The sequence below is a fragment of the Prosopis cineraria genome, unplaced genomic scaffold (genome assembly GCF_029017545.1).
Source record: "Prosopis cineraria cultivar Desert tree isolate PC_DT_omini unplaced genomic scaffold, ASM2901754v1 PC7, whole genome shotgun sequence".
NCBI classification, from domain to species: domain Eukaryota; kingdom Viridiplantae; phylum Streptophyta; class Magnoliopsida; order Fabales; family Fabaceae; genus Prosopis; species Prosopis cineraria.
In genome coordinates this window covers 29,264,923-29,279,473 of record NW_026555338.1, presented here as the reverse complement: position 1 = coordinate 29,279,473, position 14,551 = coordinate 29,264,923, and the positions used below count along the sequence as shown (strand labels likewise).

The following is a 14,551-nucleotide window of genomic DNA, read 5'->3' as shown; positions in this document are numbered from 1 at the left end:
CCACAACCATCTCTTGATGTAAAGGTAGTGTGTAGCGTAAATTTACTTTTTCAATAAATATCTTAATTATAACTTTGTTTGGTCGACAATAAAAAGTATTAAATAGGTGTTACATATATATTCCTAATATATCTTAGTAATTAATGAGGATATTTTAAATAAATTAAATATTATATTTAATGGCACAACTAGAAAGATGTAAAAAATTTGAAAAAAAATCAAAATTTTAATCAATTTTTTAAAATAAATTAACAATAATTTATATTATAATTTTAAAAAAATTTGGCTAAATCAAACAATTTATTTTTATATCACGTGATATATTCATGATATCATTGAGAGTGAAAATTTCCCCATAAAATCCAATCCGCCCTTTTAATAGGCTGTGGGGCGTTAGCAAGCCAAGAAGTCTCGTCACTGCATTAAATACTTATTGGAGAGATTTTGCCGTCCTTGTGATATTTCAATCGGCCTAATATAGTAATTCCCATATTTGATAAAAAAAATTATTTAAAAAAATGTATAAAACCGAGAGAGATGCAGGGAAGGGGCACATGACAAAATAAAACAATTCCCTTACTTCTCTCTCCCTTTTTCTCACACACTTTCACTGCTTCCCCCAATCTCTCCATTCAACACTGCTCCTCCTTCCTCTCCGTTTCTCTTGCCTCGAATGCTTCTGTTCTCTCCGATTTCCGTTTCCTTCCTTCTTGGATTTCCGCTACACTTTGGAATGTGAAACTGCAGATTAAGGTAAATCAGACGTAAATCTTCTTTTCTTACCGGTTTCGTTTGGTTACCGAGAAAAAAAAAATCTGAAGAAATTGCTGTCTAGAATGGTAATAATGAAGTCTGTCGTCTTGCCTGTTAGTTTTCTGAGTAATGTGTGAGAAAATAAAAGGTCAGGAAGAGAGTGAGAGAGAGAAAGAGAGAGGAAGAAAAGGAGATAATCTCGTGTAATTTGTAACTTGTTGCTTGTGAGCTCCACTCATGGTCACGGATAACGTTTCTGGGAGGTTTCTGCTTGACGAATTCGTCCAGGAAACTGAAATTTGGTTGTTGAGGATGAGAATCCCGCATTGACTGATTTATTTCCTTTTTTATTTTAAGACTGATTTGTTTTCCGCATTGATTTTATAGTTTTTCGTGTGGTGATTTACCTTTTATGCAGTTTGCTCCTTTTGCTTCGTGCAGTTGTCGTTCAGGTATTGGGTTCAAGATGAATGATGGTAGACCAATGGAGTTGCATTACATAGACCCTTGTTTTCCATATACTCCTAGTGAAAGCTTCATGGAGTTCTTCGACGGCCCGCCAGCGGATTATGATCACGCTGGATCAATTCCTTATCAGGTTGCAGTTATATATATATATAGAGAGAGAGAGAGAGAGAGATAATTAGGATGTATGTTCCTATTTTAGAAGCGCATAACTGCTAACAATAGAATATGGTGCTGGGCGTTAGTTGTTTTTTGCATGAAAACTGTAGATCTATTCTATCCAAGGACGGGTGGTACTGTTACGGTACTTGTTGAATTTGTATTTTCTAGATTAATGATTGTCTGGTCTTACGACATACTTCACTGGAAATTTTTTGGTAGTAAAAGCAGAAGTTTTCTCTTGGATTTTTTTTCTCTATCACACCTTAGGAACCGAGAACAAAAATTTTACCCCACTATTTTGGCTTTTTTGTTTGTCGATGGGAATCTAAGGTTTCCTATGGAATTAATGTCTAAGCTATTAGACATCTTGGATTTTACTGATTTTGCACGAATCCCAACCTATTTTATAACCGACACAAATATTCTTTTGATGGGGTGGTTTGTGGACATTAAAGTGTTTCTTTAAAGAATTCTAGTGAGATTCGTACACGTCGTTAGAATATAGAGAAGGGGAATGTTAAGTCAGTTGGATTCAGAAGACAGGTAGTAAAATTACTATTCGTTTACTTGAACGGCTAATACTGTATTGCAAGGAATTCTGGGAGGCAGGTATATCTGCCAACAGTCCATTTGTATGTACTTTTGACGATGCCTTGTTTACTTATTTCCAATTTAAATTTTACCATTCCGATTCTGTGGCCAGCTAAAAGATAACTTGCTATTTAGTACCTCACTATATTGTAATTAGCTTCGTTTTTCTCATAATCCCAACATTTTTGCTTGATTAAGCATGATCATAATGTATGTTAACATGTGCTTGTGTTCAGGAATACTGGTCCATGAACATGAATCCTTACAAGTTTGGCTTGTCTGGTCCGGATAGTGCATCTTATTATGGATTTTACGAAGAAAATAATAGTTTACCAAGACGGGAGTTCGATAGGGGAGAGTGGGAATATCCTTTAACAACGACCACTGAGGAACTCACCACAACAGACTCTCCATCCGGAAGGGATGGAGTGAATGGAATGCAGACCATCCCTGAAGAATGTAAGCTCAAAATTTTTCTATATATTTATATTATATAAATAATATAGATGCTTAATGTAAGTCGTTCAGCGAGAATTTCCTTATTCTAAAATTGAGTACTATATTATATTATATATATATATACATAATGTAAATACCTAATGTAAATAGTTGAGAGGGAATTCTTTATTCTGAAACTAGTACTATACTTTTTTAGTAGTTTCTGGATAGATAAGAGAACGAGGAAAGGGGTGGGAAAGAGACTGGATGCATATAATTGTGGTAAAGCTGAAATCATCGGGAACTTTTTAAAGTGAAGGGTCACCTGCCCGCTTTTTTTTCTTTTTTCACCCGCTGATCTAATTTCTGTTTTGGTCTATTTTTACTTGGTAAAGTATGGGGGCTACAGCATCTTTATCTTTTGGGATTCGTTTTGCAGATGTGGAGTGTCTTCCCCCCCCCCCCCCTTCATTTTTAGAGTTGGGGCGTGAATGCTGTTTTGGATTGTATTTTATCTGGAAGAGTGTGAGGGTTATATGATGAAATTTTCATTGTTTTGCAGCCAGCCCAAATCGTCATGATTCCAATAGTGCTGAGGTAGGCGTCCTTCTTATTCATGTGCCTGATTTATGTTTGAATATAAGTCGGGTCTTTCCCAGTTAGGCACACTCGCACTTATACGCTTGAAAATTAGGAGACATATTGACTTCTGGTTACATTCACCTTCAAAGAAGATATATATTTCTTGAAGATGGTACTTGAATTCCCTAAACTGACTTCATGTCCTAGCAGAAAAGAGTTCTCTTTCGAATATGATCCATGTAACTTGGAATTTGTTAACAAACAAATAACAACAAGCTTTATCTCACTAAGTGGGTCGGCTTAACTTAGAATTTGTTAGCTGACAGGAAAAGGAATGAAAAATACAGAATTGATTTTGCGGTTCAAGCACTTAATTATGATAAAAGGTTGACCCATTCTATATTTTTTATAGCTTGTGACTTGATAGACTGAAACCAGGATGTACATTTTGTATTTTGTTCTTCAGATCTAATCTACTAACTGTTTCTCTGCTTCGCTGCAGGTTATATGGCAAGACAATATCGATCCAGATAATATGACTTATGAGGTTAGTTAAACCTAAAGATCTACATGTATTATGCTGCTGCATCCTACTTGGACATGTATAAAGTTGCAGTTTTAGTGCTTTGGAATTTTTAATTTCTTTTCAAAAATTTGTTTGTCATGTTTAGTTTTCTTGGCAAAATAACAATTACGAAGAATTGGGAGAGGTATTTTTACTGGAGCTTGGTTTCACTGGAGAAATAAAACATGACAGGAGTATTAAGCATGAGAAATTTTAGGCATTCTGAACCCTGCTATGCCTGGAGGTTGGTGGGTAGTCAAAACTAACATATCTACTGTGCAGTCAAAATTTGTTTGCTTTCATTGGATAAGTATTAGCAATTTTTGGGACATTGCTTCGCATTCAAATGTTATCCTTGGCAATGTAAGTGATTTAACAAGATGGGGATATCATTTTATATATCTTCCGACACTTTGTAGATTTTACATTGATTGAAGAAAAACATATATCCATATTTGAGCTTGGTAATTTCTTTGAAAATGGTAATACCATGAGGATCGATGCTGCAACATGTTTTACTTGTGGCAGGAATTACTGGACTTGGGTGAGGCCGTGGGAACTCAAAGCCGAGGCCTTTCTCAAGAACTCATTGATTTGCTCCCGACCTCAAAGTACAAATTTGGAAGCTTGTTTAAAAGAAAAAATTTTGGGAAAAGGTAATAGCACCTTGATTTGGGTATTTTTCGTTCACTTGGTGTTATTGAATGAATATGAGATGAACATAAATCCTTTGGTTCAATGCATCTTTCCAGCAAAATCTACAAGCCCCTCTCCCTTATCTTGTTAAATCTGTTTTCCTATTACATTGTTAAATGTTCTCTGACGATCGAATTGCACAAAAAAGCAGGTGCGTAATTTGTCAGATGTCGTATAGAAGAGGTGACCGACAAATAAAATTACCATGCGGGCATGTTTACCATGGTGAATGCATCACTAAATGGCTTAGCATTAACAAGGTCAGTCAAATGCACGTTCATCTAAAGATCCCTCTTTTGAATTGCTATACCTATTTAATTTGTTTTCTCATTATTATTATTGTTGTGTTTTTTCCCCCAGAAATGCCCAGTTTGCAATGTTGAGGTATTTGGTGAGGAATCGACGCACTAGCCTAATCTTGGGGAAAATCTTAGTTTTCTTTGCTTTATTATTTTTCTTAAATCTTTTCTTTTTGAGTTTTTTTTTTTCGGAATTTGTTACACTTAGGTAGGTGTCGACTAGGAAAGCACTCAGCGGTCCTGTTACGTGCCCTGTTTACTATCAACCATATAGTCCAAGTTTAAGTCGATAATGTAGTTTGAGTTTTTATGTTATTCAGCACTGCGGATGGATGTTAAGGTAGATTTGGTCCATAAAAAATGGATAAATTGAATTACTTACAAATAGATATTTTTTGATGCATTATATTTTGTGGATATGCATGTCTGCCTATCTCCGAGTTATCATTGCTCTTACATCTAGTGCTAATTTACTTTTAAATCCCCCCCCCTTTCTCGCACACTTACTCAGAGTAAACCTAGAAGTGGTTAGTAATTTGGTGTTATGAAATGATTTCTACTTAGACATGTTTTTCTTTGCATTATAGAGATGATGGGAAATGGGATATAATATTTTATATGAAATATTGATTGATATTGATAGTGATGTATTAATTTTGATTTTCAATTGTTTTTTTTTCAATATTTCAAAAGAAACTCATATTTTTAGTGATAAGAAATATTTCTTCATTGAGATATGTTTTCTGCAATGTACTGTAAAAATTTAGATAATTAGATAAGATGCTAGCACAAAGTTTATGTTCGGAATTGATGAATTGATGGAGTGTTAATTATATTATGTTGATAGATGTGTAATTAAACAAAATCCGCAGTTAAAGTGAAAAAAAAAAGGAAGAGATTTAATTGAGATGAGTAATTTAACGAGCAAGGATAGAATAAGAAACAAAGATCACGTGTGGTTACTGCTTACGTAGCGGATAGCAATTAGCATGAACTGGAAGCAGAAGACGGGAGATATTCCTGCGACTGGACGCAGTGTTGGGTGTCTCAGAATGTGCTCCGTTGTTTGTGATTGGCGGAACAGACTTATTTTCTCACAGACTAAACAAGCTGACAGAAGCAGACTCGGAACAATATTTCAATCCCAATGGAACACTGATGTCTGGGCTGATCTCTCTCCCTCTCTAGGACGGACAACGAAGGCACCTCATAATTCTCTGAGCTTTCTTTCAACTTCCAGGTTTAGCAGCTATAAAGAAGAGGTTTGACCAATGCGATGTATCAAGTTCTGGAAGCTTCCACCAGTTATGGGAATTGGGAGCACACGACGTCATGACCCAGTGTTTATAACGTTTAAATATTAATATTAATATTAATAAATATTATTATTATTTTTTTTTTTTTTGGGTAAAGGTGCAAATTTGATCTGGTATAATTTTTTTATGAGCATCCGGTAGACTAAATATCAGGTGGTGTGAAATCAATCATGAATTTTTAAAAATGAAGCATTCATTAGCTTGTTGTTAACTTTAATTGCCAGACGTTATGTGGGGTTTGTAATGACACGTGATGTTTTACAGATACTCCACGTCAGCATGTGTAAGATACAAATTTAGCTATGAATTATTTTTCGAGAAGTATTTGATAGCTTCTACAAAAAAGGACTATTTAATACAATCTCATCAATTTTGATCAAACACTGTTTATTTTCATACTTATGAAATTCATAATACATCAATTTTTTCTATCTTCTTACTTTTATTTTCAGTATCAGCTTGAAAAAAAGTAATTCAAAAAATTCTTATTTAAAAACATTTACGAGGACGATATTAATGCCTAGTGAAATAAAAGTTTGATTTTACTATGCATGAGAGAATTTTGATTCTTGCTTAATGTAATCACAAATTATTTCTTCTATTTTGTTAGCGACATTTTTGTGAATGTCTTCGGATAACAACTCTTTGAACCTCTTCTTTTTGAGCTTAGACTGATAAGAAAGGTAAAAAGATTGAAGAGATTGGCGCATTGTAGGTTCATAAATCTAAAAATTAATGATATTTGATTAAAATTGATGGGATAATATTGAATAGTCAATTTTTTTATACCAGAGGCTATCCAATACTTCTCGAAAAATAATTCATAATTAAACTTGCACATTTATACATGTTGATGTGGGGTGCTATTTGTTATTATGGGCTCCACATAATATCCATCAACTGAAGTTAATGAGGGTTATTGAATGCTCTATTTTTTAAAATTTATGATTTATTTTATACTACCTAATAGTTTAAACTACCTAATATTCTTGAAAAAATAGTACATGATCAAGTTTGCACCTTTTATCCTTATTTTTTTTAATCTTTCTGTCAATTCATGACCTTATTTTTTTTTATTTCATATTCTTACTTTTTAATATTTAATATTCACCAAAAATCGTACTGTCTTGATTATTGTTTAATGCATGACTTGATGACCATTTATTCACTTATTTAAAAACATGATCAAAACTTAAAAATGACGTTCAAAAGGGGTGTCACATGATGACTTTTTATGGAGGTTATATTATTCTCGCCGAATCATGTTTCCTTGTATAGTTATACTTTTTCTATTAAAAAATGTTTGATATTTTTTAAGGATTTAAATGTTAAAAAATATAATGTATTTTTAATATTATGAGATATAATTAATGTATTTTTTATTAAAAATGTTTTTAATAAATAAGTCACTTTTTATTTATTTTAAAGTGAAATATTCATTAAATAAAAATAAATATAAAAAATTGATGTTAGTTGAAAGATAATTAATTGAAGGTGTGATTTAATTAAAAATATATTATATTTTTTTAATGTAAAGAATCATATGCATTAGTGCTCATGTGCTTAGACGTGCTTCTTTTAATTTTGTCACATGCAGGAAAGATTGAGTAAAACGCATTAACATTGGGTCACAGATTCCTCAATCCTCACTCATGATTGTGATTCTCAACCATGAATCCTTGGCCATCTAGTGCCAATGTTATTTCATAGCTACACACGTACACGCGCGCGCGCATACACACATTTTGTACGTAGACCTCTCTATGGTATCAGTATTCTCAAAACATACTAATGATGCCTTCATCGCCTTGTTTTATGGAATTGGGGTCCGTTCCTACCATATTCTGTTGCGCTCGCGCGTATATCTCTAAATATTCGCAGGGGTGTGAATTTAGCTTATTTTAATATAACAAAAATGAAAATTTATTTTATTATTAAATTATATTTTTTTATATAGTTACAGTAATTAGATATAAAGTCCATATATTATAATAAGAGGAGGAATGATTCATTCATAATTAATTAATAATTTTGCTGGCCAGCATAAATAATTAACAACTATAAACTTATAGCATTCTATTTTATATCGATATATTGTTGCGAGAATAACAGGGAGACTCCAAAATAATTAATTAATTTAAGTTAGGTTTCAAGTGTTAACTTTTAAAAATTTATTTTATTATTAAATTATATTTTTTTGATATAGTTACAGTAATTATATATAAAGTCCATATGTTATAATAAGAGAAGGAATGATTCATTCATAATTAATTAATAATTTTGCTGGCCAGCATAAATAATTAACAACTGTAAAATTATGGCACTCTATTTTATGTTGATATATTGTTGTAAAAATGATAGGGAGATTCTAAAAGAATCAATTAATTTAAGTTAGGTCTTAAGTGTCAATCTTCAAAAATTACAAATTATTTCTTAATTTTGCAACTGTATTATAATAAATTTATAACTTATTTTTTAAATTTTAATGTGATTGAAAAATAAAAAATTATCTTTCCTATTAAAACTTGAAATAAAAATTATATATTTATCATAATAAAATTATAAAATTAAAAAATTGACTTAAAATTTTTAAAATTTAATACTTAAAACTTAAATTAATTAATTCTTTCAAGAGATCTTTGTCATTCTCCGTGTATTGTTAGTGATTTTGATGATTTCCGTTCTGTCCTCTTTTTTTTTTTTTGTGGAATGTTTTACATCTTTTGGGCTGGACATATTCCGTCTGACCTTCGGAGCAAGCCATAATGGTCACCATCATTTTTGCTTTCCGATCACCGTTTTGTTTCGGCTGGGTGGGTTTTCACCGGAAACGCAAAATTTTCATAACATTAAATCAAAGCTTTTCTGAATGGCATTGTATAGCCGAATCAGACGGGGCATTGCCCTCTCCAACAATGTTGGGCACTTCTCCTCTGATTCTCTCGCTACCCAGAGATACACGCTTCCCCGATTCCTCATTGCGCCTGCAAATTCCCAGGTATTACAATTAAAACTATCGAAATTGGTTTCTTTATTTTCAAATTCGGTCACCCAATTTCGCTTCGACGGTTTATTGATGTAGTATGGCAATGTTTATTTTCTTATGAGTTAAGAATTCCTCGGGTGCATCTAACTTTTGCTAAGGATTTAAAATTTACTTTTGCTTAAGTTGATGGATACTAAAAGTTTTCGGACGAGGTAGGATTTATGATTTTTGTTTCTGTCCCGTTTTATCAATGGGTTTGCTGGAGAATCTTCAGTTTATACTGTAACACAAGCTGAACATTTTTTGTCTGTTTCTGAATTTGTTGGCTTTTAAAGATTATTTCTTTCATTTTTTTCTCCGAACCTGCATTATTCTTCCTATATAACTTGAATTGTGCTGACGAGTTTACTGCAAACTCGGCTCAGTTCAGCTGATCGTGTTTCAGAACTTTATGTTATGAGCCGCTTGTTTTTTAATTTTTCTCCCCACCTTATCTTTTTCAGGCCTCAAGAAATTATGCCACCTCAGCAGGGCCAAAGGAAAAGAAAGTTAAGGTAATCGGATATGTTGGTTTTCATTCAACATCTTAGCATTTGAATTTCATCCTACTATTTAGGTTAATTGTATGACTACTAATTCTTTTCCAGAAAAGTACCCTATAGTTAAATTAAAAACTTAGAATTTAACCAAACTATATTTTGAAGATAGAAAAAAATTTGTATATAAAAACTTAGAATTTAACCAAACTGTATATTTTGAAGATAGAAAAAAATTTGTATAATTGAGACACGACTCGGGACGTTTTGTAATTTATTTATTTTGTGATTATAGACTTTAATTTTTGTGTATAATTGGATATAATTTGATGAAGAATGACGATGAATGTGAGCGTAGTTTAGGTTGACAGTATGACCTTGAATTCTTGTCAGGGGAAAAAGTAATAGTTAAAATATTTTTAAATTGGATCAGTGTGCATGTTTTGAAAATAGAGAAGTTTGTTTAATTTTAGCAAAATTTTTTAAAAAATTCTATAAGTTGTTCTTTCTTACATTATAATGACGATGGTTATCTTAAACATTTTTTTTTTTTTTTGGAGTTAAATCTCCGCTATGGGCAATGTTAAAGGCACACTTCCTACATTAGCACATGGTGTGATCATCATATTGCTCAGTATGCTCCTTAGAGGAATTGAACTCAAGCTGTATTGGAGAAATACTATATATTTTACTGAGAAAACACCTGTGATCTATCAGATTGATTTTTATCTGGATATGCTTTCATCACCTTTTGCAATTCACTTTCATCTAATTGATGTATGCTAAATCATGTTTGGCTGTATAATTGGCATTGACCAGTTTCTGCCTTGTCTTGTTGCTTCTTAATCACTTGTAGGTGCCTCTGGCTTTGTTTGGAGGTTCAGGAATCTATGCCTCTGCTTTGTCTATTGCAGCAGTAAAAGCCAATGTTTTGGGGAAGGTCGAGTTAGAGATTGTTGATCTTGTCAAGGCAACAAAGAGAAGCCCTAAATTTTTAGAATATACTTAGGACTTGTCTATGCCCGAAGATTCTAGAGTGGAAGCCATACGGGCCATTTGTAATGATTTTAAGTTTCAGTATCACATTTACTTGGTACGATGGGCTTACTGTGTTATAATGATTTTGAACAAAGATCTATAATTGCCATTGCTCTAAGAATGTTCAAGGGATTTTGAATCCATTTGGTCTGAACAGCATGTGTAATCTAGAGTTTAAGTCTTTTGGGGTTTGGAAACATCTTTTATTGTTGGTGTTATCCTGAGCCAGAATATCAAATAAGCCTGAACTTAGGGTTGGCTATCTGGACTCTAAACAACTAATTAGCATCACAGTTTTACTTGTGAGTTCTCTTCCGCTGTTGAAACACCGATTTTGAAAGCAGTTGACAATATTTCCTAATTAACTTCTTCACATATTGGTATTCTGAATTTCCTTTCAACCTTTAAATTCTTATGTTGAATATCCCTTTTCTTTGTCATTGAGATATCTGTGTTCCATCAATACTGTCATTTGGTCCTATGATTCATACATATTTTCATGCTACTGCACTACTCACCTGAGTATGTCAATTACACATCTCTTGCCTATTGATAATTGCTGAGTTCTTGTTACTTCTACTGTGTTTGAAACTCACTGGCTACATATGAAACATTACTTTTCTGTTGCCCTGATGGATTAGCCGATTGATTTTCTATTTTAAAGTTGTAGTGCCTGAAAATGGGAGGCCACGAAACTTAGAAAGTATAGCAAAGAAGTTTGTGGAGTTGACTATGGCATATAAGAGGAAGTGAAGGCCACTCTGACCACTGTCATAGTAAGTGACACTTTATCAATGACCCCGCAACATCTTAAGAAAGTCCTACAGCGCATGATTACTTCTAATGTTAACTTCACATGCATAGTTTTTATCAAAATGATGACAATCATTGCAATTGGTATTAGTTTGTTTAGTATTAGAAGCTTAAGCATATGACTGGATTGCATTTTTTTCATATTTGCTGTCAATTTCTAATCTCTTCTATGTTTAATTGGAAGGCAGAGGCTTTACTTTGTCTCCATAACTTGTCAGAAATATTTCAAAATTGTCTGAGTTGTTTAATACATCGTAGTCTTCATCTTATCTAGGGTGCTAGGTGCCATCTGAGATGCTTATGTTTGGTATGGTAGTATCCATTATACCTAGAGTTATAAGATGCCTCCAATTTAGGGGATTTCACATCTTTGAATTTTAAGCTTTTCCAGCATTAGTGGAATGAAAATACACCTTTTTTATTACTTGTTGCGCTACCCAAGATGCCAATGTATCAATCTATTAGATTGGTTCCTTGTTTCATTTTGATGTCGATTTGGATAAACCTATTAAAGTATTATGTTATAGTTTAATTTGTATATTCAATAAGAAAAATACTTTTAACCTTCCCTGACTGTTGTGGTCACCTTATCAATCCTAGTATTGACATATTTTACTTTCAATTTTTTTCTTCTTCTTGCCATTACCATTTTCTCGCATCATTTTCAAAGAAACTTCAATATTTAAAATTAGTTAAATTATAATATAACTTTTTACGTTGCTGAATTTTCTTCCTGGAACACCTTAGTTAATCTCCTTTTTCTAGCTGAATTGTCAATAAAGGATAACTCTTCTTTGATACTTTTACTATATGTTTGAGTTATTCCGGTGGATATATTGTATTTTACTTGATGTTTAGATTTGGCCTGTTGCATGATTTCAATTTATGTTTACACCAGCCTCTTCCCCCTCAAGAGGAGCAGGCACTGAAGGAGACTCTTCAGGAGATCATAGAAGCTGGAAAAAAGGTTCACCTTGAACGGAAGGTATTATTTAGTTTTAATATTCTTTGCTTCTCTTTCTCTGCCCCACTCTCCTCTTCAGATAAACTATGTGATAAAATATCTTTATTTATTTATTATTATTATTATTTACAGATTGATCCAAGCATACTGGCAGGTCTCGTGGTAGAATTTAACCAAAAGGTCCTTGATATGTCAATTAAGGCTAGGGCACTTCAGAATCAGATGGAGAGGTTCCTGCTAGAACCCGTGAACTTTGCTGACATCTAGAAAAGCAAAAATTTGCTCTTTAGAGCTTCCAATTGCTTTGGGAAGGAGGGAAAAAAAGTATCTTACACTTTTTTTTTTTTTGGTAATAGTGTGCTCAGATCTGATTTGTATTTGATGGGATGCCATCTTTTTTTTTTTTTTTGGGCAAATAAAGGCTTCCTCTTTCCAACTTACTTACTATGCCTGCCCTGTAAATGATTTTGAGTATGGGCTTATTTGGCAGCTTTTCGTTTTAATTTGCGAGAACTACTTCTTTACCATGTTCGGTTTTCAAGGACATCAGACTTTTGTAATATGGTGTGCCTTTGCCTATGCCATTTCTTTCCAAAGAAAAGGTCCTCAGCAGAGCACCAACATCCTAAGGAAAATGCTACTGTGTTCTTGATGAGTTTGCATCAATGATGATGAATGGACTCATAGGATTGTCAGGAGTGGGTCTCAACTTGATGTATATTGTTTGAATCTACCTGCGAACATCTTTTCAAATGAATGCTTGTACCTCAAAATGATGGAGTTTATTGAGTTCTGTAAAGACTCTGCATTATGTGGACCAACTTCTTGGCACACGTGCTCTATTCTAGGAAAGTATTTTGTATGCTTACTTTATAGTATGCCTGATTGATTGCAGTCTCTAAATAGGCTTGAGGGATATTAGTTGTTCAAGATTTCTGAGGAAAAAATCCAAATTCCTGTGATTATTTATTATCTACAATCTTGATGGAAATTATTCACTATTAGTATTTTAAATTTTGTCGGATAGAGATATCTTAGCGTTACATAGACTATCCAGTATTGAAATATAGGCATATCATTCCTAGTTTTTTTTTTTTATATGATTCTTTAAAAACAATGTTTTTATTCTGATACTTAATATCCATCGAATCAGTGTAAAAGTTACTTATGGTATTTCCTTAAACGAAAGAAAAAGAGGGTTGAGCAATAAAAGAAAATTGCAATACTGATAGCCCTTGGAAAAGGCTCTGCTGCCGCATTATTTCTTTTCTGATTTTAATTGTATCTCTCATGGTCTGATGTCCCATCAGTGATCGTTGAAATGAAAGTAAAAATTCACAAATGAAAGCTATAAGAATTAAGAGGTGATAAAAAGAGAGGAAGGAGAGACAATTAGATTTTGTAGCCTGGCTTTTTTGCGGGATCTGTCAAAATTGTTGAAATCAACCTTGTACTTCCATTTCCCTTTGTACCTTCCCTTTATTGTTCATCATGTGCTTCAAAGTGCTTCAACCATGTGCTTCAAAGTGCTTCAACTTTTTCTGCCCCTCTGCATCGTTATAAAATATCATATCCTTATTATAGTGAAGTACAAGGAGTGACACAGAAAGGGATCCCCGGGTGAGTTGTTGTTTCTTGTCTTTGTAACAAAGTAGAATGTTGCTTGGGACACCCTCATAACATAAGCATCACAGCATTTTCTTTCTTCTTCTCTTTTTTTCGGGACAGCTGTTGTTCAAGGGAATGATGCCACCTTTGAAACATCTAAATAGCTTCAAGTTTCTAACTCATTTTTATCTCAGAAAATTGTGGTGGGAGTCACTGTCAGAACACTATGTTACTGTAATGCCCTTGGAACATGCTGGAATTGACAGAGACTCTCAGCTATATCTCTGTTTATGATTTGGACAATGACAGAGATACTGATGATGAGGATTTTCTTTTTATGGTTCATGAAAATATTTTGTATTCAAAAATATTTGGCTGTAGGAAACGTGATTAGGTAATGAAAGGGAATTAGCCAAAGAGGTATAGTCTGACAGCCAGGAAGAAAATGATGGATTTATCCCTATTTAGGGATAAAAATCAGTTGCAAATTGATCTTGTTATGCTGTGATTCTAATTAATTTCGGGTTAAGAATTCATTTCAGATAAAGCTATATATACAAGGTGAAATCTAGAAAAATTCTTAGGTGTCGATATTTGTGCACATGATAAGAATGGGTTTAGTAGTTTTTTTCCCCTTTAAATACTCTTTTTCCTAATTCATATGATTTCATTGGGAAAGTGATAAAACAATTAAATCAGATGATTGTAAAACAAACTAAGAAGCAGGGTAGGAAAAATA

The 14,551-nt window shown here is 33.0% G+C and overlaps 1 protein-coding gene and 1 pseudogene across 1 annotated transcript; both read left to right on the top strand.

The window, feature by feature from the left end:
* The first annotated feature begins 564 nt into the window (after nt 1-564).
* On the top strand, nt 565-4,968 carry LOC129315263 (E3 ubiquitin-protein ligase BIG BROTHER-like). Its single transcript, XM_054958850.1, has 8 exons — nt 565-753; nt 1,195-1,351; nt 2,208-2,430; nt 2,972-3,006; nt 3,494-3,538; nt 4,085-4,212; nt 4,404-4,512; nt 4,613-4,968. The coding sequence occupies exons 2-8, from the start codon at nt 1,220-1,222 to the stop codon at nt 4,661-4,663; spliced, it is 723 nt and encodes a 240-aa protein (XP_054814825.1). The 5' UTR covers nt 565-753; nt 1,195-1,219; the 3' UTR covers nt 4,664-4,968.
* Nucleotides 4,969-8,641: 3,673 nt separating this feature from the next.
* LOC129316228 (ATP synthase subunit O, mitochondrial-like) lies at nt 8,642-13,119 on the top strand (annotated as a pseudogene).
* The last annotated feature ends 1,432 nt before the right edge of the window (nt 13,120-14,551 follow it).

Excerpts from the sequence above, each read along its gene's own strand:
- LOC129315263 (XM_054958850.1), top strand. The coding sequence starts at position 1,220 with ATGAATGATGGTAGACCAATGGAGTTGCATTACATAGACCCTTGTTTT. Across the intron at positions 3,007-3,493 it reads ATGATTCCAATAGTGCTGAG|GTTATATGGCAAGACAATAT; the intron begins GTAGGCGTCCTT and ends GCTTCGCTGCAG. Across the intron at positions 3,539-4,084 it reads CAGATAATATGACTTATGAG|GAATTACTGGACTTGGGTGA; the intron begins GTTAGTTAAACC and ends TACTTGTGGCAG.